Source organism: Rattus norvegicus, chromosome 12 (assembly GCF_021556685.1).
Source record: "Rattus norvegicus strain SHRSP/BbbUtx chromosome 12, alternate assembly SHRSP_T2T, whole genome shotgun sequence".
Lineage (NCBI taxonomy): Eukaryota > Metazoa > Chordata > Mammalia > Rodentia > Muridae > Rattus > Rattus norvegicus.
The window spans coordinates 23,512,396-23,539,636 of NC_141545.1; the positions used below are offsets into that span (position 1 = coordinate 23,512,396).

At 40.6% G+C, this 27,241-nt stretch overlaps 1 protein-coding gene across 1 annotated transcript in view; it reads right to left on the reverse strand.

The window, feature by feature from the left end:
- Positions 1 to 404: 404 nt before the first annotated feature.
- Cyp3a9 (cytochrome P450, family 3, subfamily a, polypeptide 9) overlaps positions 405 to 27,241 on the reverse strand; it is a 40,112-nt gene continuing 13,275 nt past the window's right edge. Inside the window, 6 exon segments of the mRNA NM_147206.2 lie at positions 405 to 795; positions 1,881 to 2,043; positions 14,310 to 14,536; positions 15,755 to 15,915; positions 22,799 to 22,865; positions 25,251 to 25,378. Of these exon segments, the coding sequence (NP_671739.2) occupies positions 700 to 795; positions 1,881 to 2,043; positions 14,310 to 14,536; positions 15,755 to 15,915; positions 22,799 to 22,865; positions 25,251 to 25,378 (842 nt within the window). The 3' untranslated portion in view covers positions 405 to 699.

The following is a 27,241-nucleotide window of genomic DNA, read 5'->3' on the forward strand; positions in this document are numbered from 1 at the left end:
TTAGGATGAAAACAAAGTTCACAAGTCTTATGAAGTTCCTGAAAAATACAAGAGTCCTCAGCTCCCAATTCCCAGGTTACATAAGCAGTAACAATTTCAGGGACTTCGGGTTTGATCACCCATACATATGTAAGCAACTCCTCACCCATGAACTGTAAGTACGCCTTGAAAGGCAATGGCTCACTAAGCTTGGGTAGAATTATTCCTCTGATCTCTCATTAGTGCCATATCTTAAATAAATAGCTGTTCTTTCACAATGCTCTAGGAAAACTCACTACCACGATGTTTATTGACTTCTCGGCTTAGTACTTCATTGTAGTGTGCTGCAAATAAAAAGTTTGGTAAAAATTTGGTCACTAGCATGAGTATAAAATGCACATTTTCAGTAATAATGGTGATAGAACTAGTAATTGATGTTTATTTATTTTCTCATCAGAAATCAGAGTATTTGGTGGTAACAATGAAGGTAACATAGGCCATCCCACAAGAACCACGAGTTGAATATATTTATCTTGGATTTATGTCATTAGATCCTTATGTTCCACAGAAAACAACTTGCACAGAGGCTGAGAAAGCTCAAAGAACACCCAAAACCCCCAGGAGTGAACAAAATTACTGCAATCTTCATCTCTGGATTCATTCACAATATGAACTGGTTTCTGGTCCATGTGATACAACACCACTATAGGCCATTCTACATCAAGCTCCATTCACAGTCTCATCTCTGGACACAACTTTTAGAAGCAGTGGCTTTTCTGGTTGAAGAAGTCCTTGTTTGCTCAATTTTAAAGGGATCTGTGGCAATTAAGCAAGCACAAGAAGCAATGGATGAAATGACAACGACTACAAATGCAAAGAAGAGACTCATAAACGCCAAAAGTGCACACTTACAAGTGCATAAAAACTACGTTTACTGCCAGGGTCCTTCCTTAGGTGCTATCTACTTTTTGGTGGACAGGGATTCTCACTGGCCTGGAATTTAGATACTATACTAGGCTGACTGCTTAGTGAGCCCCAGAAATCTAATCTCTGCCTTTGCAGTGCTGGGAGTTGGGATTACAAGTGCACACCAACAACTGGTAGATATTAAGTGGATTGGTTGGTTGGTAGTTGTGTTTATTGTGGTAGATGGGTTGGTTGGTTGTTTGGTTTGTTGCTTGCTTGCTCACTTGCTCGCTTGCTTGCTTGCTTGCTCGCTTGCTTGCTTGCTCGCTTGCTTGCTTGCTTGCTCACTTGCTCGCTTGCTTGCTTGCTCACTTGCTTGCTTGCTTGCTCGCTTGCTTGCTTGCTCGCTTGCTTGCTTGCTTGCTCGCTTGCTCGCTTGCTTGCTTGCTTGCTCGCTTGCTCGCTCACTCGCTCGCTCGCTTGCTTGCTTGCTTGCTTGCTTGCTTGCTTGCTCGCTTACTTGCTTGCTTGCCGCTTGCTTGCTTTGGTTTGCATGGGTTATGGTGATTAAACTCAAGCCCATGTGCTTTCAAGGCAAAAACATTACTGACTGACCTGTCCTCTAAAGTCCCTTAATTTAGACAAGTTTTCCATTCATTCATTCATTCATTCATTCATTTATTTATTTATTTATTCATTTTACATCCCAATAGCAGCCCACCCCTTCCAGTCACCACCTAACAGAATTCCTCCTCCCATCTGTCCTCCTTTTCTGGTCTGAGAGGGTGGAGGGTCCCCTGGGTACAAGTTTAGAGAATTTTTATACTTAAGCCTTTTTAAAGCAAAACATACGACTCTAAAATGGAACTACTTAAACTCTCCAATAGGTGTTGCAAAAAAATTCCTTAACTCAAAATGCTTTTCTGCAAACCAATGCCCCAGTTTAAAAAGCAAAACTCACATAAAAACATAATTTACTGAAAATTTCCACTCACCTGAGTTTCCTTACAAGGTTGGAAGGAGAAGTTCTGCAGGACTCTGACAAGAGCAACTTTCATGTTCATGAGAGCAAACCTCATGCCAATACAGTTCCTGGGTCCATTCCCAAAGGGCAGGTACATATAAGGATTGATGTTATCCTGATTCTTCTTGCTGAACCTTGTGCCACAGGAGTAGATGAAGGCACATTAATGAAGCATTAATGAAGCATAAAACCCACAACAGCCACTTGTTTGATATCTCTTAGATAACTATAAGCAGTAGTAGACAGGACAATTGCATGGACTGGTTTTGAAAATCCTGATATAAATACAGTTTCTTGCTTCTATACAATGCAATGTCGCCATTTCCTCCTCCCATATTGATTTCTCATATGCCCTCACCAACATTCTCTTCTTCACAACTTCCCTCCCTATTTTCATGTCCATTTTGTATGAGTTGTTCCCTGGTGATCACAAATTTTGTGTGTCCATGATGGTGATGGCCATGTTCTAGCTAGAAGACAATATTAGCACACCTCCCTAATTCTTTAGGTCCCACAGTTTTTCTATCCTTTCATTCATGGTGTTCCCTGGGACACAGAATGGGTGATATGCCATGGGAATTATATAAGTCTTCCACTTACTTCCCATGACAGAGATTTTTAGTCATGTTTAGGTGAGGTGCCTACTGTTCAAAAAAACGTTTATCTTTAAAACACAGTCATTGCACGTAGTGTGATATGTTTGTTCTGTGAAACATAAGAAATGAGACCAATTGAAGAAAAGTATGGGATTGGCTGAACTCTGACTCACTGAAGTCAGAGGACAAAGTCGGAGGATTTGGTTCCAATACTAAAATTGTTTTCCTTTCTCTTCTCTCTGTTATTCTCTTTTTCTCTGTTATTCTGTTTTCTATTTTCTTCTTCTTATTTCTTTCCCATGGTGCTTACCTTTCCTTTCTCTCGACTTCTTTACATCTCTCATTTTGTTCCTTCCAACTTCCAATCTTCCCTTCCTCCACCCTTCTCTTCATTACCTCTCTTCCTTCTTTCTTTTTTCCTCATCCTTTTCCTTTCTTCCTTCCTTCTCTCCCTTTTTTTCTTACTCTAATACAATATAGTCATTAATTTATCTCTCTCTTGGGTATAAAAATCTGAATGGGCAGAAAATTTTTATTCAAACTAGATACATGTAAATAATACTTAAGAGAAAAAAATACTACTTTATAGGAAAGTGGCAATTGTAATATGACTATGTATTTTAAGTGTTTTATTGTGATGTATATTAGGGTATTATAGTTTCAAAAACATAATGAGGGTTGTATGTGAATAAACACCATGCATAGGTGAATGGTTGCTGGTCACATAGAATTCCATTAGAAGTGCTCTAGGTACTGATTTGTTACTTTCTCAAACATTCTCTGTTGTAGAAATTTATCAAAATAATGATTTATAAGTGTTTGGAGTAGTCTCTCATGCACAATAAACTCTTGTTATGTTGTTTCATTATTAAGTGAAAGTAACAGAAGTACAGTCAATCATATGGTGTCACAAAAATATAGGAGGTAGAACTGCTGAAACTGGAGGGAACACAGAAGCCACCTGGTCTAGAACTAGAAGACAGAGGAACAGGTTGGGGATTTAGCTCAGTGGTAGAGCGCTTGCCTAGCAAGCGCAAGGCCCTGGGTTTGGTCCCCAGCTCTGAAAACAAAAAAGACAGAAGAACTTCTTCAGCATATGTGTGTGTGCGTGTGTGTGTGTGTGTGTGTGTGTCCAAATTACACATTGTGACTAACAACATAAGCTACCAGAAATAGAGATGCATAGTTAGAAGCAATGACTGTTTAGATCCTGGGCCTTTAGGCTTCCCAGCCTCTGCCCTAAAAACACCATTCTTTATTTCGCTTGCCAAGAAAACAACTAGACTGTAAAACTGTGACTGAAGCCTGATCTTGGCTCCAGTTTTCCAGAAGAGTCCTCTTGAACTATCTCCAAAGAAGGATGCCTCAGACTTCTAGACAGCAAGAGACATGGCTTTGGAAAAGTCATATAGGGAAAGATAGCTGTCCAGGACAGCAACAGAGGGATTAATGGAAGGACTCATGGTCTCTTCTGTCCTCAATCAAGCTGTTCAAACCAGGCCCTTAGGTAACACCATTACTGACACTGGAGGACCCAAGAGGCAGTCTAGTCAAAAAGAAAATGTAAATGTTCTTCAAAGGTAATAGGAGCAGCTAAAGGAAGAGCAAGGAAAGTCTAGGAATGAAAAGTCTAATACGGCACCTGAAGCTGAATGGCTCCCACAGCTGTCTGTACCCAAATCCTGAGAAAGAGAAAGTTGGACTCTAAGAACTGCAGACAATCCTAAGAGCTCAGAGGAGACAACTACTTCTGCTTGCATTCCTGACCCCCTCCCCCCCAAGAAAACCCTGTCTAATGTACTCTGTGCCTTCTGGTCATAAGAACCTAGGAGTAATTAGAGGCAGGACACTTAGTGGAGTTTCTGCCTGCTCCCAGAGCTGGAAGCCAGTAGCCAGGATGGTTGACACACCTGATAACAGAGGTAAGACTAACTTTTCTGCTCTGAGCAACCCACCTGAAGCCCTCAGGACACAAACCTAGGAGCAATCTGGAACAGAACCATTTCAGGTTTTGAATGAACCTGGAACAGACCCTGTGACACAGCTCTCTCTACCCAGATCCCACTGAGAGAAAGTCAGTCTCCAGGAGTGCTGACACACAGGCTTACAGGAGGATCAAGTCTCTGTCAGAAATAGCAAGACAAGCTAACACCAGAGACAAACTGATGTCAAGAGGCAAGCACAGGAAACTAAGCAACAGAAATCAAGACTACTTGGAATCATTAGAGCCCAGTTCTTCCAGCAAAGCAAATACTAAATATCCAAACACAATGGAAAAGCAATATTTGGATTTAAAAATCACATGTCATGATAATTATAAAGGACTTTAAGAAGGACATTAAAAAACCTCCATTAAAGAAATAGAGGACAACATAGGTAAACAAGTAGAAGTCCTTAAGGTGGAAACACAAAAAAATCCTTTAAAGAATTAGAACCAAACAGGTGAAGGAATTAAACAAAACCATGCAGGATTTAAAAACAATAAAGAAAGCACAAAGGGAGACAACCCTGGAGATAGAAAACCCAGGAAAGAGATCAGGGGTCATAGACGCAAGCAACACAAACAGAATACAAGAGATAGAAGAGAGAATCTCAAGGGCAGAAGATACCATAGAAAATATTGACGTAACCATCACAGAAAATGTAAAATGTAAAAAGCTCCTGACCCAAAACATTAAGGAAATCCAGGACACAGTGAGAATATTAAACCTAAGGAAGAGAACAAAGATTCCCAACTTAAAGGGCCAGTAAATATCTTCAACAAAATTATAGAAGAAAATATCCCTAACCTAAAAAGAGAGATGCACATAAACATACAAGAAGCCTACAGAACTCCAAATAGATTGCACCAGAAAAGAAATTCCTCCTGTCACATAATAGTCAAAACACCAAATGCACAAAAGAAAGAAAGAATATTAAAAGCAGTAAGAGAAAAAGGTCGGCAGCAGCTCTCTGCTCCCAGACCCCGTGGGAAAGAGACCTCACCGCCTGGTCAGGTGGGCACTCCTGAGGCTGCAGAGCGGAAGAGACCACCAACACTGCCCACCCCTGCCCACATCCCTGGCCCAAGAGGAAACTGTATAAGGCCTCTGGGTTCCCGTGGCGGAGGGCCCAGGAGCGGCAGGACCCTTGCCTGAGACACCACAGGAACCTGAAGGAAACAGACCAGATAAACAGTTCTCTGCACCCAAATCCCGTGGGATGGAGAGCTAAACCTTCAGAGAGGCAAACAAGCCTGGGAAACCAGAAGAGACTGCTCTCTGTACATACATCTCGAACGCCAGAGGAAAACACCAAAGGCCATCTGGAACCCTGGTGCACTGAAGCTCCCGGAAGGGGCGGCATAGGTCTTCCTGGTTGCTGCCACCGCAGAGAGCCCGTGGGCAGCACCCGGCGAGCAAACTTGAGCCTTGGGACCACAGGTAAGACCAACTTGTCTGTTGCAAGAAAGCTGCCTGGTGAAATCGGGACACACAGAGGCAGAATTCCTCTAGGACCAGGCACGTCCTGTGTTTACCGAAAGTCCCACACCCGCGGATGCCTGCCTGCAGCAACTCTCTGCTCCCAGACCCCGTGGGAAAGAGACCTCACCGCCTGGTCAGGTGGGCTCTCCTGAGACTGCAGAGCGGAAGAGACCACCAACACTGCCCACCCCTGCCCACATCCCTGGCCCAAGAGGAAACTGTATAAGGCCTCTGGGTTCCCGTGGGGGAGGGCCCAGGAACGGCAGGACCCCTGCCTGAGACACCACAGGAACCTGAAGGAAACAGACCAGATAAACAGTTCTCTGCACCCAAATCCCGTGGGAGGGAGAGCTAAACCTTCAGAGAGGCAGACAAGCCTGGGAAACCAGAAGAGACTGCTCTCTGCACACACATCTCGGACGCCAGAGGAAAACACCAAAGGCCATCTGGAACCCTGGTCCCAGAAGGGGCGGCACAGGTCTTCCTGGTTGCTGCCACTGCAGAGAGCCCGTGGGCAGCACCACACGAGCGAACTTGAGCCTCGGGACCACAGGTAAGACCAACTTTTCTGCTGCAAGTGACCTGCCTGGTGAACTCAAGACACAGGCCCACAGGAACAGCTGAAGACCTGTACAGAGGAAAAACTACACGCACGAAAGCAGAACACTCTGTCCCCATAACTGGCTGAAAGAAAACAGTAAAACAGGTCTACAGCACTCCTGACACACAGGCTTATAGGGACAGTCTAGCCACTGTCAGAAATAGCAGAAGAAAGTAACACTAGAGATAATCTGATGGCGAGAGGCAAGCGCAGGAACCCAAGCAACAGAAACCAAGACTACATGGCATCATTGGAGCCCAATTCTCCCACCAAAACAAACATGGAATGTCCAAACACACCACAAAAGCAAGATCTAGTTTCAAAATCATATTTGATCATGATGCTGGAGGACTTCAAGAAAGATGAGAAGAACTCCCTTAGAGAAACACAGGAAAACATTAATAAACAAGTAGAAGCCTACAAAGAGGAATCGCAAAAATGCCTGAAAGAATTCCAGGAAACATAAATAAACAAGTAGAAGCCCATAGAGAGGAAACACAAAAATCCCTGAAAGAATATCAGGAAATCATAAATAAACAAGTAGAAGCCCATAGAGAGGAGTCACAAAAATCCCTGAAAGAATTCCAGGAAAACACAATCAAACAGTTGACGGAATTAAAAATGGAAATAGAAGCAATCAAGAAAGAACACATGGAAACAACCCTGGATATAGAAAACCAAAAGAAGAGACAAGGAGCTGTAGATACAAGCTTCACCAACAGAATACAAGAGATGGAAGAGAGAATCTCAGGAGCAGAAGATTCCATAGAAATCATTGACTCAACTGTCAAAGATAATGTAAAGCAGGAAAAGCTACTGGTCCAAAACATACAGGAAATCCAGGACTCAATGAGAAGATCAAACCTAAGGATAATAGGTATAGAAGAGAGTGAAGACTCCCAGCTCAAAGGACCAGTAAATATCTTCAACAAAATCATAGAAGGAAACTTCCCTAATCTAAAAAAAAGAGATACCCATAGGCATACAAGAAGCCTACAGAACTCCAAATAGATTGGACCAGAAAAGAAACACCTCCCGTCACATAATAGTCAAAACACCAAACGCACAAAATAAAGAAAGAATATTAAAAGCAGTAAGGGAAAAAGGTCAAGTAACAAATAAAGGCAGACCTATCAGAATCACACCAGACTTCTCGCCAGAAACTATGAAGGCCAGAAGATCCTGGACTGATGTCATACAGACCCTAAGAGAACACAAATGCCAGCCCAGGTTACTGTATCCTGCAAAACTCTCAATTAACATAGATGGAGAAACCAAGATATTCCATGACAAAACCAAATTTACACAATATCTTTCTACAAATCCAGCACTACAAATGATAATAAATGGTAAAGCCCAACATAAGGAGACAAGCTATAACCTAGAAGAAGCAAGAAACTAATCGTCTTGGCAACAAAACAAAGAGAATGGCACACAAACATAACCTCACATCCAAATATGAATATAACGGGAAGCAATAATCACTATTCCTTAATATCTCTCAACATCAATGGCCTCAACTCCCCAATAAAAAGACATAGATTAACAAACTGGATACGCAACGAGGACCCTGCATTCTGCTGCCTACAGGAAACACACCTCAGAGACAAAGACAGACATTACCTCAGAGTGAAAGGCTGGAAAACAATTTTCCAAGCAAATGGTCAGAAGAAGCAAGCTGGAGTAGCCATTCTAATATCAAATAAAATCAATTTTCAATTAAAAGTCATCAAAAAAGATAAGGAAGGAAACTTCATATTCATCAAAGAAAAATCCACCAAGATGAACTCTCAATCCTAAATATCTATGCCCCAAATACAAGGGCACCTACATACATAAAAGAAACCTTACTAAAGCTCAAAACACACATTGCACCTCACACAATAATAGTGGGAGATTTCAACACCCCACTCTCATCAATGGACAGATCATTGAAACAGAAATTGAACAGAGATGTAGACAGACTAAGAGAAGTCATGAGCCAAATGGACTTAACGGATATTTATAGAACATTCTATCCTAAAGCAAAAGGATATACCTTCTTCTCAGCTCCTCGTGGTACTTTCTCCAAAATTGACCATATAATTGGTCAAAAAACGGGCCTCAACAGGTACAGAAAGATAGAAATAATCCCATGCGTGCTATCGGACCACCACGGCCTAAAACTGGTCTTCAATAACAATCAAGGAAGAATGCCCACATACACTTGGAAATTGAACAATGCTCTACTCAATGATAACCTGGTCAAGGAAGAAATAAAGAAAGAAATTAAAAACTTTTTAGAATTTAATGAAAATGAAGGTACAACATACCCAAACTTATGGGACACAATGAAAGCTGTGCTAAGAGGAAAACTCATAGCGCTGAGTGCCTGCAGAAAGAAACAGGAAAGAGCATATGTCAGCAGCTTGACAGCACACCTAAAAGCTCTAGAACAAAAAGAAGCACATACACCCAGGAGGAGTAGAAGGCAGGAAATAATCAAACTCAGAGCGGAAATCAACCACGTAGAAACAAAAAGGACCATAGAAAGAATCAACAGAACCAAAAGTTGGTTCTTTGAGAAAATCAACAAGATAGATAAACCCTTAGCCAGACTAACGAGAGGACACAGAGAGTGCATCCAAAATAACAAAATCAGAAATGAAAAGGGAGACATAACAACAGATTCAGAGGAAATTCAAAAAATCATAAGATCTTACTATAAAAACCTATATTCAACAAAACTTGAAAATCTTCAGGAAATGGATAATTTCCTAGACAGATACCAGGTACCGAAGTTAAATCAGGAACAGATAAACCAGTTAAACAACCCCATAACTCCTAAGGAAATAGAAGCAGTCATTAAAGGTCTCCCAACCAAAAACAGCCCAGGTCCAGATGGGTTTAGTGCAAAATTCTACCAAACCTTCATAGAAGACCTCATACCAATATTATCCAAACTATTCCACAAAATTGAAACAGATGGATCACTACCGAATACCTTCTACGAAGCCACAATTACTCTTATACCTAAACCACACAAAGACACAACAAAGAAAGAGAACTTCAGACCAATTTCCCTTATGAATATCGATGCAAAAATACTCAACAAAATTCTGGCAAACCGAATCCAAGAGCACATCAAAACAATCATCCACCATGACCAAGTAGGCTTCATCCCAGGCATGCAGGGATGGTTTAATATACGGAAAACCATCAACGTGATCCATTATATAAACAAACTGAAAGAACAAAACCACATGATCATTTCATTAGACGCTGAGAAAGCATTTGACAAAACTCAACACCCCTTCATGATAAAAGTCCTGGAAAGAATAGGAATTCAAGGCCCATACCTGAACATAGTAAAAGCCATATACAGCAAACCAATTGCTAACATTAAACTAAATGGAGAGAAACTCGAAGCAACCCCACTAAAATCAGGGACTAGACAAGGCTGCCCACTCTCTCCCTACTTATTCAATATAGTTCTTGAAGTTCTAGCCAGAGCAATCAGACAACAAAAGGAGGTCAAGGGGATACAGATCGGAAAAGAAGAAGTCAAAATATCACTGTTTGCAGATGATATGATAGTGTATCTAAGTGATCCCAAAAGTTCCACCAGAGAACTACTAAAGCTGATAAACAACTTCAGCAAAGTGGCTGGGTATAAAATTAACTCAAATAAATCAGTAGCCTTCCTCTACACAAAAGAGAAACAAGCCGAGAAAGAAATTAGGGAAACGACACCCTTCATAATAGACCCAAATAATATAAAGTACCTCGGTGTGACTTTAACCAAGCAAGTAAAAGATCTGTACAATAAGAACTTCAAGACACTGAAGAAGGAAATTGAAGAAGACCTCAGAAGATGGAAAGATCTCCCATGCTCATGGATTGGCAGGATTAATATAGTAAAAATGGCCATTTTACCAAAAGCAATCTACAGATTCAATGCAATCCCCATCAAAATACCAATCCAATTCTTCAAAGAGTTAGACAGAACAATTTGCAAATTCATCTGGAATAACAAAAAACCCAGGATAGCTAAAGCTATCCTCAACAATAAAAGGACTTCAGGGGGAATCACTATCCCTGAACTCAAGCAGTATTACAGAGCAATAGTGATAAAAACTGCATGGTATTGGTACAGAGACAGACAGATAGACCAATGGAATAGAATTGAAGACCCAGAAATGAACCCACACACCTATGCTCACTTGATTTTTGACAAAGGAGCCAAAACCATCCAATGGAAAAAAGATAGCATTTTCAGCAAATGGTGCTGGTTCAATTGGAGGGCAACATGTAGAAGAATGCAGATCGATCCATGCTTATCACCCTGTACAAAGCTTAAGTCCAAGTGGATCAAGGACCTCCACATCAAACCAGACACACTCAAACTAATAGAAGAAAAACTAGGGAAGCATCTGGAACACATGGGCACTGGAAAAAATTTCCTAAACAAAACACCAATGGCTTACGCTCTAAGATCAAGAACCGACAAATGGGATCTCATAAAACTGCAAAGCTTCTGTAAGGCAAAGGACACGGTGGTTAGGACAAAACGGCAACCAACAGATTGGGAAAAGATCTTTACCAATCCTACAACAGATAGAGGCCTTATATCCAAAATATACAAAGAACTCAAGAAGTTAGACCGCAGGGAAACAAATAACCCTATTAAAAAATGGGGTTCAGAGCTAAACAAAGAATTCACAGCTGAGGAATGCCGAATGACTGAGAAACACCTAAAGAAATGTTCAACATCTTTAGTCATAAGGGAAATGCAAATCAAAACAACCCTGAGATTTCACCTCACACCAGTGAGAATGGCTAAGATCAAAAACTCAGGGGACAACAGATGCTGGCGAGGATGTGGAGGAAGAGGAACACTCCTCCATTGTTGGTGGGATTGCAAACTGGTACAACCATTCTGGAAATCAGTCTGTAGAATCCTCAGAAAATTGGACATTGAACTGCCTGAGGATCCAGCTATACCTCTCTTGGGCATATACCCAAAAGATGCCCCAACATATAAAAAAGACACGTGCTCCACTATGTTCATTGCAGCCTTATTTATAATAGCCAGAAGCTGGAAAGAACCCAGATGCCCTTCAACAGAGGAATGGATACAGAAAATGTGGTACATCTACACAATGGAATATTACTCAGCTATCAAAAACAACGACTTTATGAAATTCGTAGGCAAATGGTCAGAACTGAAAACATCATCCTGAGTGAGCTAACCCAATCACAGAAAGACATACATGGTATGCACTCATTGATAAGTGGCTATTAGCCCAAATGCTTGAATTACCCTAGATGCCTAGAGCAAATGAAACTCAAGACGGATGATCAAAATGTGAATGCTTCACTCCTTCTTTAAAAGGGGAACAAGAATACCCTTGGCAGGGAAGAGAGAGGCAAAGATTAAAACAGAGACTGAAGGAACACCCATTCAGAGTCTGCCCCACATGTGGCCCATACATATACAGCCACCCAATTAGACAAGATGGATGAAGCAAAGAAGTGCAGACCGACAGGAGCCGGATGTAGATCACTCCTAAGAGACACAGCCAGAATACAGCAAATACAGAGGCGAATGCCAGCAGCAAACCACTGAACTGAGAATAGGACCCCCGTTGAAGGAATCAGAGAAAGAACTGGAAGAGCTTGAAGTGGCTCGAGACTCCATATGTACAACAATGCCAAGCAACCAGAGCTTCCAGGGACTAAGCCCCTACCCAAAGACTATACATGGACTGACCCTGGACTCTGACCTCATAGGTAGCAATGCATATCCTAGTAAGAGCACCAGTGGAAGGGGAAGCCCTGGGTCCTGCTAAGACTGAACCCCCAGTGAACTAGACTGGTGGGGGGAGGGCGGCAATGGGGGGAGGGTTGGGAGGGGAACACCCATAAGGAAGGGGAGGGGGAGGGGGATGTTTGCCCAGATACCGGGAAAGGGAATAACACTTGAAATGTATATAAGAAATACTCAAGTTAATAAAATAAAAAATAAAAAAAAGAAATAAAGACCTTATAAAATTTAATGAAAATGAAGGCACAATATACCCAAACTTATGAGATACAATGAAAACAGTGCCAAGAGGAAAACTTATAGCTATGAGTATCTCCAAAAAGAAATTGGAGAGAGCATACATTTGCAGCTTGACAACGTACCTAAAAGCTCTAGAACAAAAAGAAACAAATACACCCAGTTGGAGTAGACTGCAGGAAATAATCAAACTCAAGGTGGAAATCAACCAAGTAAGAACAAAAAGACCTATACAAACAAACAACAAAAACAGAAGCTAGTCCTTTGAGAAAATCAACAAGATAGATAAACCCTTAGGCAGACTAACTACAGGGCACAAAGACAGTATGTAAATTAACAAAATCAAAAATGAAAAGGGAGACATAACAACAGAATCTGAGGAAATTGAAAGTTCGTCAGACAGATGCTACTACAAAAGCCTATACTAAACAAAACTGGAAAAATTTTGATGAAATGTCAATTTCCTAGACAGATACCAGATACCAAAGTTAAATCGTGATCAGATAAATTATCTAAACAGTCCCATAACTCCTAAAGAAATAGAAGCAGTTATTAAAAATCTCCCAACCAAAAAAAAGCCAATGGTGTTCTTCTATAAGATCAAGAATCAACAAATGGGACCCCATAAAATTGCAAAGCTTCTGTAAGGCAAAGGACACTGTCATTAGAACAAAACAGCAACCAACAGATTGAGAAAGGGTCTTTACCAATCCAACATCCAAGGACTAATATCCAATATATACAAAGAACTCAAGAAGTTTGACTCCAGAGAGCCTATTAAAACTGGGGAATTTCTCAGCTGAGGAATACTGAATGGCTGAGAAGTACCTAAAGAAATGTTCTAAAGTCTTAATCTTAATGGAAATGTCAATCAAAACAACCCTGAGATTCCACCTCACACTAGTCAGAATGTGTAAGATCAAAAACTCAGGTGACAGCAGATGCTGGTGAGGATGTGGAGAAAGAGAAACACTCCTCCATTGTTGGTGGGATTGTAAGCTGCTACAACCACTCTGGAAATAAATCTAGTGATTCCCCAGAAAATTGGACATAGTGTTAACTGAGGATCCAGCTATACCACTCCAAGGGTATACACCCAAAAGATGTTCCAACATATAACAAAGACACATGCTCCACTGTGTTCATAGCAGCCTTATTTACAATAGCCAAAAGCTGGAAAGAACCCAGATGCCCTTCAACAGAGGAATGGATACAGAAAATGTGGTACATCTACCCAATGGAATACTACTCAGCTATCAAAAACAGTGACTTCATAGGCAAATGGATGGAACTAGAATATATCATCCTGAGTGAGGTAACCAATCACAAAAAACACACATGGTATGCACTCACTGATGAGTGGATATTAGCTCAAAAACTCAAATTACCCAAGATACAATCTACAGATCACATGAAGCTCAAGAAGGATGACCAAAGTGCAGATGCTTCCCTCCTTCTTAAAAGATAGAGCAAAGTTTGGAGCAGAGACTGAAGGAATGGCCATTTTAGAGCCTGCCATCTGGGGATCATATATATATATATACTTTTGTCTTAAATTTTGAATAGGTAGATAAATGATAACCAGACACACAGACAGACTGTTATTGTTACTTAAGTGTCTACAACACTGGGATACAACACATCATGAGTGGACTAGACTAGATCTGGATAGTTTCTCTTTCCCACATCCTTGTACCTTTCAGGGCGGAATTCCTCAGGCTCTGGCCAGTAATGCGGGTCTTTGTGAAGAGCAAAGGTTGGTATCATCACCACAGTCCCTTTGGGAATGAACACCCCATTGATTTCAACATCTGTCTTACAGACCCTCTCAAGCCTTCCAGCAATTGGATATAATCTGAGGGTTTCATTCACCACCATATCTAGATACTCCATTTGTAGCAGGGTATCATAGGTGGCATGTGCCTGCAAAGAGACACAGAGATTTTCATAAATTAAGTAAACTAACTTTCATCTGTGGTGAACTAAGTTATTGCACTACCCAAGAAAAGTCACATTGATGAACGATCTTAGCATTTAAAAAGTATTTTAGTAATAAACAACCTTCAACCTGATCAATGAATCTTTAATAAATGTAAGATAATTATGAAAAACTAAAAGACTTTATGACAGTCCCAAACCCAGAACCCGAAAACATCAGCCCGTACTATACACTACATTTTCTTTTAATTTGAGTAACCACAACTAACATATCATGATAATTACAGTAAACAAAAATTTAACACACATGGTTACAATTCCACAGAGGCCAAACATGTGTACTTGAAAATATTATATACAACGTAGAAAGAGAACAAATCCCTAATGTATTTATTTGAAAAATCCTATATGGCTATTCTTTTGGTTATATATAAAGTTTGGAAACATTGATAGGAGAAGATTTTAGATGGTCTGAGGAGATACTGGTCTCTTCTGTATAAAAGGTCACAAAAGACATTTCTACCACCACGGTGCTTAATTTCATCCCTGGTAAAAGTCAAAATAAGAATAGGATCCACTACTCAATCCCATTCTCTGTTGCTGTTTCAGCCTGCTGGTTGTTCATTCAGGACTTGCCTATGGGCTCTGAAGAGAATGATAAGCCAGATAGACAACCCCATAAATGAGGTAAACTCATACCCCCACAGTTTGAGCAGAATTATAAAGAACAATGTGGGAAACTTGTGACTATTACTATATGAAGTTTTTTGATAGCCCATAGTATAGGGTTAAGTGTATGACTTGGGGGGTCACCTATGAGTTGAGAGAGATGTGTAGGGCAGCACTAAATCAATCTGCCTACCCTGGCCCAGCCAAGGCCAGTCACACTCAGGCAGCAAACAGTATAATGTGTGACATCAACAGAATGTCTAGACACATGATATGCTCCCACTTCCATATCACTGTGATTTTGTAGATGTTTCTAGGTAGTTTTTCATGACAATCTATTCCAACATTTTTCTATTGTTATTTTCATGAAAAGCATCATCCAATGTCTGATTCCCACTAATTTCCCTTTTCAGAAACCTTCTTAAATAAAGGCTTATAATTTTGTTGAAAATTTCTCACTGCATGGGTTAAGTAGCCATTTGTGCCAGTGTTCCTTCTCTTCCCTTCCTCCCTCCCTAGATCGCATCCCCTTACCTTATTGGGGAGAGCTGCATCAATTTCATCCTGCAGTTTCTTCTGTATATCAGGGTGAATGGCCAGCAAATACAAAACAAAGGAAAGAGCACTGCTAGTGGTCTCATAGCCGGCAAAAATGAAGATAACTGACTGGGCCACAATCTCCACATCGGATAATGCTAATGGGAAAGAGAACTCATATTATATTATATTATATTTATTATATTTATTATATTTATTATATTTATTATATTTATTATATTTATTATATTTATTATATTTATTATATTTATTATATTATATTTGTGGGGTTTGTGTGTGTGTGTGTGTATGTGTGTGTGAGAGAGAGAGAGAGAGAGAGAGGAGAGAGAACGCTATAACATTCTTGTGGGAGTCAGAAGACAACTTTTAAGAGTGAGTTCTCGAAATGAACCCACACACCTATAGTCACTTGATTTTTGACAAAGGAGCCAAAACCATCCAATGGAAAAAAGATAGCATTTTCAGCAAATGGTGCTGGTTCAACTGGGGGGCAACATGTAGAAGAATGCAGATCGATCCATGCTTATCACCCTGTACAAAGCTTAAGTCCAAGTGGATCAAGGACCTCCACATCAAACCAGACACACTCAAACTAATAGAAGAAAAACTAGGGAAGCATCTGGAACACATGGGCACTGGAAAAAATTTCCTAAACAAAACACCAATGGCTTACGCTCTAAGATCAAGAATCGACAAATGGGATCTCATAAAACTGCAAAGCTTCTGTAAGGCAAAGGACACTGTGGTTAGGACAAAACGGCAACCAACAGATTGGGAAAAGATCTTTACCAATCCTACAACAGATAGAGGCCTTATATCCAAAATATACAAAGAACTCAAGAAGTTAGACCGCAGGGAAACAAATAACCCTATTAAAAAATGGGGTTCAGAGCTAAACAAAGAATTCACAGCTGAGGAATGCCGAATGGCTGAGAAACACCTAAAGAAATGTTCAACATCTTTAGTCATAAGGGAAATGCAAATCAAAACAACCCTGAGATTTCACCTCACACCAGTGAGAATGGCTAAGATCAAAAACTCAGGGGACAACAGATGCTGGCGAGGATGTGGAGAAAGAGGAACACTCCTCCATTGTTGGTGGGATTGCATACTGGTACAACCATTCTGGAAATCAGTCTGGAGGTTCCTCAGAAAATTGGACATTGAACTACCTGAGGACCCAGCTATACCTCTCTTGGGCATATACCCAAAAGATGCCCCAACATACAACAAATACACGTGCTCCACTATGTTCCTAGCAGCCTTATTTATAATAGCCAGAAAATGGAAAGAACCCAGATGCCCTTCAACAGAGGAATGGATACAGAAAATGTGGTACATCTACACAATGGAATATTACTCAGCTATCAAAAACAACGACTTTATGAAATTTGTAGGCAAATGGTTGGAACTGGAAAATATCATCCTGAGTGAGCTAACCCAATCACAGAAAGACATACATGGTATGCACTCATTGATAAGTGGCTATTAGCCCAAATGCTTGAATTACCCTAGATGCCTAGAACAAATGAAACTCAAGACGGATGATCAAAATGTGAATGCTTCACTCCTTCTTTAAAAGGGGAACAAGAATACCCTTGGCAGGGAAGAGAGAGGCAAAGATTAAAACAGAGACTGAAGGAACACCCATTCAGAGCCTGCCCCACATGTGGCCCATACATATACAGCCACCCAATTAGACAAGATGGATGAAGCAAAGAAGTGCAGACCGACAGGAGCCGGATGTAGATCACTCCTGAGAGACACAGCCAGAATACAGCAAATACAGAGGCGAATGCCAGCAGCAAACCACTGAACTGAGAATAGGACCCCCGTTGAAGGAATCAGAGAAAGAACTGGAAGAGCTTGAAGGGGCTCGAGACCCCATATGTACAACAATGCCAAGCAACCAGAGCTTCCAGGGACTAAGCCACTACCTAAAGACTATACATGGACTGACCCTGGACTCTGACCTCATAGGTAGCAATGAATATCCTAGTAAGAGCACCAGTGGAAGGGGAAGCCCTGGGTCCTGCTAAGACTGAACCCCCAGTGAACTAGATTGGTGGGGGGAGGGCGGCAATGGGGGGAGGGTTGGGAGGGGAACACCCATAAGGAAGGGGAGGGGGGAGGGGGATGTTTGCCCGGAAACCGGGAAAGGGAATAACACTCGAAATGTATATAAGAAATACTCAAGTTAATAAAAAAAATAAAATGTAAAAAAAAAAAAAAAGAAAGGCACATGGGCGGAACATTTCCTTATTTGGGGGGGGGGGGGATTGAAGAATAATATCTAGCTGTTCCCCTCGTCTGAAGCCTTGTCTTTTATTATTTCAGTTACTTATAGTCATCCACAGTGGAAATTTAAAAAACAGTTCATTTAAGCGCATCCTTCCTGGTATGCGAATAACTGGTTTGCTGTGTCCACACAGTGTGTACTGCACTCCTTTTAGGTATGGAGAAGCGGTGAGGCTTGGATTGACTCTGGAGAGACAGCTACTTCTGTAGGCTCCTGTCTGTGGATAACAGGGACTTGCTGTATGGCATCATCCTAGGACCAGCTCCCTGAAGCTTATGAAGCCATTCCATCTTACCCCTCATTTTTTCTGTTTTCCCTTTTTCTCCTGCCGCAGTGTCTGGATCACAAGGCAAGCATGAGCATGGGCAAAGAGAACGAGACCTAATCCTTAGCTGGACAGCAGCCGGACTATATAAAAAAGCAGAACCCTGACCCCACAGAGTGTAGCCCCCTGCTCAAGAAGCCAACCCCTCATCTCCAATAAACACAGCCTGCTGTAAATCAGACCTGTGGGAGGCCTGGGTTGCTATCTCTAGTGACAGTCTAGGACATAAACGATAACTTCTGTAACAGTCATCTCCTTTGGTCAGGCCTTAATTAATAGCTGAGAGCTTCCCCAAATTTGTTTGCACTTCCCACTTAAGACCTAACTGGCAATGTTGAATGTTTCTCTGAACGATACAGAAGGTTCTCTTCTAAGGGTCTTCCTCTAGCTTTCCTGACTGGCAGCCTCCAGAAAGCAATCAGTTCGCTTTCTCTTTCTGCTAAGAAGCTTCGCTGCCCCTTGCGTGCCTTTGACTATCTATCTGTCGCAAGGCAGCTGACAGTGTCCGACTTCATTACTGCAATCTCCGAATAAATAGCTTTGCTTGTTCTCAAAAAAAAATGAGTGAGTTCTCTTCTTGTAACTTTTAGGTCCTAGAGTCTGAACTCAGGTCTTTGGCTTGGCAGCAAGCGCCTTTATCTTACCAATATGGCTTGCTAATATTTCTGGCCCAATTTTAGATACGATTTAAGTAAAGGAGATCAGTATTTGAAAAATTGTTTGGATAAAAAACAATCCAACTAATATTCCAAATCCCTAAAAAGATCATGAAAAAGAAGTTCAGAGTCACACTGCAGGGGACTTCATTCTCATACTGGTCTGACAATGGATTGAAATGGAAAAGCTATTTTGTCTGGCTTCCCTAAGGTCTGCACTCCCCTTAACCATCTCTGCATTCTGGCATCCTCAAGATCTCCCCACCTGAGAAATTGCAAGAGGAAGCATTTCTGTGTAATGTACATGGTTTCTTCATGATGCTGTATGGATAACTAGAAATATACCTTGTTTTGTTCAATTTTAACATTGTCTCTTTGTAAGAATTGAAATAATAACTGCTCAATTACTAACAGGCTGGTAACAGCATTTTTTAACTTTCAGTCTGCTCCAATTTTAATTTTTTAAGTTTTATTTGCATGTGTGTGCATGCATATGTACACTCATACACATAGTGTATATGTGTAGGACCCAAATGCAGGTGCATGTGGACAGACCCAGAACAGAACTTCTGGTGTCTTCCTTCATCATTCTCTGTACCATTACTTTAGGACAGGGTTTCTCGATGAAGTAAAATCTCATCATTTTAGCTAGTTTGTCTGACCACTGAGCTCTGGGTCCTTCTGTCTCCATTCTCCAATTTTGTGGATATATAGGCACATGTAGCCATGACCTCAAGCTAAGTTTTAGACAGAATAACTTCAATTTTCTTAAAGGAAAATATTATCATCTATTTTACTTAGATGAAGACTCTTTCCCAGGGTGAGGGAAATAGTTCATTAGGTAAAAGAATTTGTTTTGTAAGCATGGGGGTTTTAGTTTGATTCCTCGGCACCCACATCAAAACCCTGAAATGTTTTGAATGAGTATGCAGTATAAAAGCTTGAGTGTACAGAACATGAGCATACCCATGAACTATACCTGTCTTAAGGAACCTGTGGCAGTAGGACTCAAAGTATGGTGTATGGACCAGTAGCAACAGCTGGGAGGTCCTTAGTAGTCTCAAAAGCACCCCATATCGCCCTGGTCAGAATCTAAATTTTCAGGAGCTATAGCATTTATATGTGTAATCTATTGGACAAACAAGAAATGCCAGTCTTTAAAATTTGCAATTCAGAAATTAGAGGAGCTACAAAGGAAAGGGAATAGACATGGAGTATTGAGTAGTAGGCTGGAGAAATGGTCAGCCTATTAAGAGAGTAGGCTGACTACCTAAAGACTATACATGGACTGACCCTGGGCTCCAACCTCATAGGTAGCATTGAATAGCCTAGTAAGAGCACCAGTGGAAGGGGAAGCCGTTGGTCCTGCTATGACTGAATCCCCAGTGAACGTGATTGTTGGGGGGAGGGCGGCAATGGGGGGAGGATAGGGAGGGGAACACCCATAACGAAGGGGAGGGGAAGGGTTAGGGGAATGTTGGCCCGTAAACCGGGAAAGGGAATAACACTCGAAATGTAAATAAGAAATATTCAAGTTAATAAAAAAAAAAAGAGAGAGAGAGAGTAGGCTGTTCTTGCAAAGGACCTGAGTTCAGTTATGGACAGCTCAAACCACCTGTAACCCCAGCTCCAGGGGATCTGATACCCTCCTCTCACCTCCCAGGCACCTAAATCCATACCTTCTCACAGACATATAGACATACACTGATACAAATTAGAAAATAATTCTTGAATTTAAAGGGTAATGACTAATATTTTAATAACTTTATCCTCGTTAGAAGAAAGCTCAAGTGGAAGTAACCTCGCCAGCAACTAAACTGTAGCTGTGGGGTGCTGTACCCTGACACTGTGAACTGGAGCTCTGTTCCACAAAGCCAAAGCTTTTGACTAATGCTGAACTTGGACCAAGCAAGAATGTGTTTGCTCCTTATTTGCATGACTCTTCTTTACAAGACAGGGATGACAACAAAAATTACACACGCGATGACTCATGTTAACTTCTTATAAATTATAAACTACCCAGTCAAGTATAAACTTGCCCACAATCATAAAGTATGAATCACATGCAATGAAGCCACATACAATGGCACGCATTGTCCAAGTTCTTTAGAATGGAGGCTCTCTCAGAACATTAGCCTGTGCTTCAGACAGTAGTCTAGTTAATTCACAGTTCCTCTTACCCCCTTACAATTCACTCAATAAACTATTCTTCCTGTTTGGTCCAAATGGTGAATTCATTCCCTCCTAATTCTGTTCTCATTACCATTGACAGAGAAAGAGAGAGACAGAGACAGAGAGACAGAGAGACAGAGAGAGACAGAGAGAGACAGAGAGTCAGAGAGAGAATGAATATAGGAGATTATATCATTGAATGTGGATACAGAAATGATTCTTCCAATTCCATAGCCCACATAAATATCAGATAGGCACAGAGGCCTTGCATGCAATTCCAGCCTTAGAAGGCAGAGATACATAATTACAAAAACAAGCTGGCTAGTGAGAATAGCCAAATCTGTTAATTCTTGAGCTTTGTTGAGAGACCCTTCCAGGATTAGGATAGAAGAACAATCAAGTGTGATCCCTGACATCAACCCTGGGCCTCCATAAACATGCACACATCTGTGGGCCTATATACCAGCAAACATGTATACACACATTGATATCATACACATACACAGACAACAAATATACATATACACATGCACACACATACAACACACACATAAAAAATTTTAAACAAATGTTTTTCTATGTTCCATAGAATCATACTTCACTTTCATAATTCTGTTCACAGAAAGAATTCTAAGTCCAAAGGAGAATAATTACATCTAGGTCCCATGTCCCACATTGGGAGTTGAAATTTCATTTCACACTGAAATTGGAAAGTTTGAACATATCTGATATGAGACCTATATGGAGAAATTTAGCAGAAACCAGAAATACCTTGCAACAAAAAGAAGGAAAATGATTTATAAAGATGGGAAAATGACACAGGGTGGGAATATATAAAAGTCTATATATATTCAGCTGAAATTGGCTATATGCTTATAATTTCTCTAACCCTTTTAACTACTTTTGAAGTGAAACCAAAAGAGGGCAGCTTGTCCCTTTCTTACATGGAACATAACTCAAAGCTTCATGGGACATAATGGAGTTAGAAAGCCATCTTGCTTCAACTATCACAGCAATGGTTTCCTCAAAAGCCATCCATGATGGAAAATGAGTAGGTGAAAAATTGTGAAGAGGAGTGGATATGTGCTTAGTACAAAGTCTTTCTCCACACATTCCTTATCAACTAGACAAGAAAAAACAAAGCTTGACTGTAAATCCAGTGCTGGGTAGACTTGCACCCTGCATTTCCAGTGGCCATCACCACTGTGTGTCTGTGCCTACTCACTGGATGTCTAGATGCAAATCTTCAGGCACAACTTCTGACCCAGTGGGTCTAGATGAAGCTGAGATGGTATTTGTTCTGTGATTCAAGATCCAGAGACCTCGGATAACCTACAGGCCTGAAGCACATGCCCCTCAGGCTTTGAACACAGTAATAATCCTGGGCTTCTATAAAGTTCTTCTGCTGCTGCTGAATATACTGTCTACATCTATGGTTTGGGTTAGATTTGGTTGCAAAAGTTGTAATTGTTTGTTTTCAATTTGGAGACATAGTCATCTACTTGAAAAGCCTCCTGCATATTTCTAGAACAAACTCCCATCACTAAACATGCAACATCCTTGTTTACCTTTATGAGAGTCTTTGACTTTGGAATTCTGGGAGTTTATCATCAGCTGAAGAAAGTCCATTCTTTGCTGAAAAAAAAAACAATTTTGAGAGATGCAAGGTTAGCTGAGAGGTCAGAGTAAGTCACAAGTTTAGAACTAGCAACCATTCTGAGAACAATCCTTATTTAAAGTCCAGAAGTCTGGCTAGAGTTCCCAAAGTCAAAGATAAACAAAAATATACGTAGGTACATTTTGAGGAACAGAACGATTTCCTGAGTGAACACTGGCTGTGTGTCCCAAGACTTTGGTCCTTCCTACCCTTGATAGAACCTGAGTTCTCTGGATTCTGAACAGTCTTAGTTAGCCCCTTCTCTTCACATGTATGCTTACACAGGAAGAAGTGGGCTTCAATCTTGTATCCTTCTATCTCAGTCTCAAACCATTGTCCTTATAGATGAAACTCATCCTATTTCCAGATCCCATAAGTAGTTTGGGGGAGAATATCTTTAAATGTCCTACCCACCAAGCAAGAGTGCTATGATTCTCAGCAATAGTGGGGGTACCCAGTCTTGCTCCCCTTCCTTACTCCTTAATATGTTTGTATGGAGCAAAGCCTGACTACCAAGACAAGCGCTATGCCACTCCAGGTCAGGAGGGGCTCTAACTTAATCCAGACCAGCCAGATGTATCAGCATATGCCTATAATCACAACTCCAAAAGCATAGTAACTTAGAGAAGCAAACCTAGGCTCCATAGCAAGACTGTGTCTCAAAACAATAAAAATTACAAATAAAGCAGACTAAACTGGGACAGGTAGGAAAAAATGACTTTGCTGAAAATGTGTAAAATGATAAACTTGGAAATGAAATGATTTCTCAACAGTGTGAGGTCCAGGGAATTAAAGTATCAGGAAAGAGATGTTTAAACAAAATCATTGTCCTTTTACAAAGGGAAGTGGTGAATTTTGTCTATTTTTTTAAATTTACATTTACCGACATATTTTTGAAATGTGCATGACAACTGAATGAACTGAAAATTTGATACATGTGTATACTAAATGTTGCTTGAATCAGGTTAAACATATTTTTCTCAACATCCATTAAGTCATTCATGATAAGAACTTTCAAAGTCCATTTCTCTGTAGCTTTTGGAATGTTTTAAATGGATTTAAAAAGTGTTGGAGTACCAATGTCTCTCACACAAGCTTATGCCTTTATATGACTATCAGGAAGACTGATGGGTCACATGGGAGTTCTATTTTTAACATTTTGCTCATCTTTTCCCTCTGGAGTAAACTAAGATCACAGAAGACTTAATTCTTGATAAAATAAGCCATTAATAATGGTTGCCTGTTAGGAGGATCTCCTGATCCAACATCAAAGTCATAAACCCTGTTCTCAATATGAACTCTAGAATAAGATTAAGTGATACAAAGGGCAACTTGGACCATTGTTCAAGGATGACACATTTGCTAACCATGTGCAAGGGTCTTAGTTTTATCCCCAGCACCGAGAAAATAATAAACTTTAATTTTTGACATAGAGTCATAGAGTTTTCATAATACTCCCCATAAATTGTATGCAAGAAATCTCTTTTTTCTGTCATATGGTAAAGTTCTTGCCTTAAAAATATTTATTTCATGTCAGGCATATCATTTAATTGTAAATGCTTTCTTTGGCTCATTTTATTTCTCAATTCCCAATCTCTACAATCTTCATTCTTTTTAGAATATCCAAATTTCCTATCCTTAAACTGCACTCCTCCATCTAACTTTTGAAAGTACAGAGGAAGCATGTGTGTGTGTGTGTGTGTGTTTGTGTGTGTGTGTGGTGTGTGTGTGTGGTGTGTGTGTGTGGTGTGTGTGTGTGGTGTGTGTGTGGTGTGTGTGTATGTGTGTGTGGTGTGTATGTGTGTGTGGTGTGTGTGTGTATGTGTGTGTGGTGTGTGTGTGTGGTGTGTGTGTGTGGTGTGTGTGTGGTGTGTGTGTATGTGGTGTGTGTGTGGTGTGTGTGTGTGGTGTGTGTGTGGTGTGTGTGCATGTGTGTGTGGTGTGTATGTGTGTGTGTGGTGTGTGTGTATGTGTGTGTGGTGTGTATGTGTGTGTGTGGTGTGTGTGATGTGTGTATGTGTGTGTGTGGTGTGTGTGCGTGGTGTGTGTGTGTGTGTGGTGTGTATGTATGTGTGTGTGTGGTGTGTATGTGTGTGGTGTGTGTGATGTGTGTGTATGTGTGTGGTGTGTGTGTGTGGTGTGTATATATGTGTGTGTGGTATGTGTGTGTGTGTGGTGTGTGTGGTGTGTGTGTGTGTGTGGTGTGTGTGTGGTGTGTGTGTGTGGTGTGTGTGTGTGGTGTGTGTGGTGTGTGTGTATGTGTGTGTGTGGTGTGTGTGTGTGTGGTGTGTGTGTGTGTACCTGCATACTTGTTTTATTAAGAGAATTGGAAACACATTGATCCTCATGTGATCAGTTATTACCTTTTCTTTCTCTTTCATGCGATTCTCTTTCATTCGTTCTACTGAAGTTTTAAAAAAGTCAATGACATCTCTTGGAAACATGGAGACATTTAGTGCTTCAAATAGTGGGGTAAGGAATGGAAAAAGTGCTAGAGGGAAAAAAGAGAAACCATGGTGAAAATACAAAAATCTACCTGGAGAAGTTACACATATTCTGCCAATCAGAAGAGTAAGTCATCAGGATCTCCACTGAGACTTATTCCCTCTTGCTCAGGTTCCAGACCACTTGCTGAAATCAACATACAAGTGATATAAATCACGCTTGCTGCATAGTTTCAGGGTTAAATTTCTTTGCTTCTCACCTTTTATGTGTCAGACTAAGAGGGTTTTGGAGTTGTGAATTTTGTTGTTGGTTTGGTTTGGGTTTTTTTGTTTTTGTTTTTTTTTTTTTTTTTTTTTTTGATAAATCAGGCTTTACCCAGTGCCGCAGCTAATCAAGGTGATCAAAAAAGAGCTTTGGGCATGCGAGAGATGGCTCAGTGGGTAATGTACTTGCCTTGCAAACGTGAGAATCTGTGTTCAGTTCCTACAACCCATGTTAAGGGTGAGTGCAGTGGCTCAGAATGGCACCATGAGAGGTAGGAAGTTTGATGCCCGCTTCGGCCAGCCTACCTGGAGAAGTTCCAGGCCAGTGAGAGAGCCTGCCTCAAACAAAAGGTGGCAGATGCCTGAGGTTTTCTTCTGAGGTTTACCTCTGTATACTTATGTGCACCTATATATACAAGTACCTACCCACCCATGAATATATACACACAAAAATGATAGTAATGACAATAATGATGATAACTTTAACCTACCCACCCATGAATATATACACACAAAAATGATAATAATGACAATAATGATGATAACTTTAACCAAAAACACAAAAACAAAGATTTTTAAGATGGAGGCCAAACAATAGTCAGACAGGAGTTTATGGTTGAAAAGAAAAGCTGGTCTTTCACATAACAAGACTTTCTAGCCTGTGCCACTAAAAGAAAAGAGAAAACACAATTAGACAGAGAGAGTGGATACTTCAAACCAAAGCGAAAACTAATGAAATAAAAAGGATGAAGGAAATCGACGAAAACAAGGATGCTTCTGTGAAATATCTTCAGAGTTAGCAAAGTGTTCGCTGGAATTGTTCTAGAAATAGGATGATGACTCAGATTACTAGCATGCACAGTGAAGTGGGAGGGGAATGATCTTATGGAAAACATAAGGGCATATAAAGGAATTACATTAATAAGTGGAGGGCTGGAACAATGGCCTCAATTATGTAACTTAGCTAAAATGAACGGATTCCTAGAAGTTCACAAACCATAGAAGCTGACTCAAAAAGACATGCATGCCATGCATAATGGACCTGTGGCGTGAGAGAGTATATGTTGAAGAGCAAATACCCAGAGACTCCTAACATCTCTCACAGTCTAGAGTAAATGGAGAACTATGATAAAAGAAGGTTATCTTATAAATGTGTTCCTAGGTCATTTTGAATCTTTACCTCCTACTACCTTGTCTTATGTACAGATTTAAAAGTATCCCTGGTTTAAAAAAAAAAAAACATGCTGTCCACAAGAAAAACCTAAGACCAGAAGGTTTCAATGCTGAATTTTACCAAATGTCTAAAAAAAGCATATGCCATTTCTTCCCAACCACTTCCACATTATAGAAAGACATGAATGAAAGCGTCTCCAAAATTCTCCACGAGAAAAGCTGTGCCCTGGTATTACGACCAGACAGAAGTCCCACATGAAAACTACAAATAAAGAACGCTTGTAAATATGGCAAGAGAAGATTTTCAACACAGTATGAGTGTACTGAACCAAGTGACTATAAAAGCTATCTTACTCTAATTAGGTAGGATCTACCTCAAAGATGCTTTGCTGTACAACTGAGCATATCAGTGCAAATGAAAATGAAAAATGATCCTGAGAGACACAGCCAGAATACAGCAAACACAGAGGCGA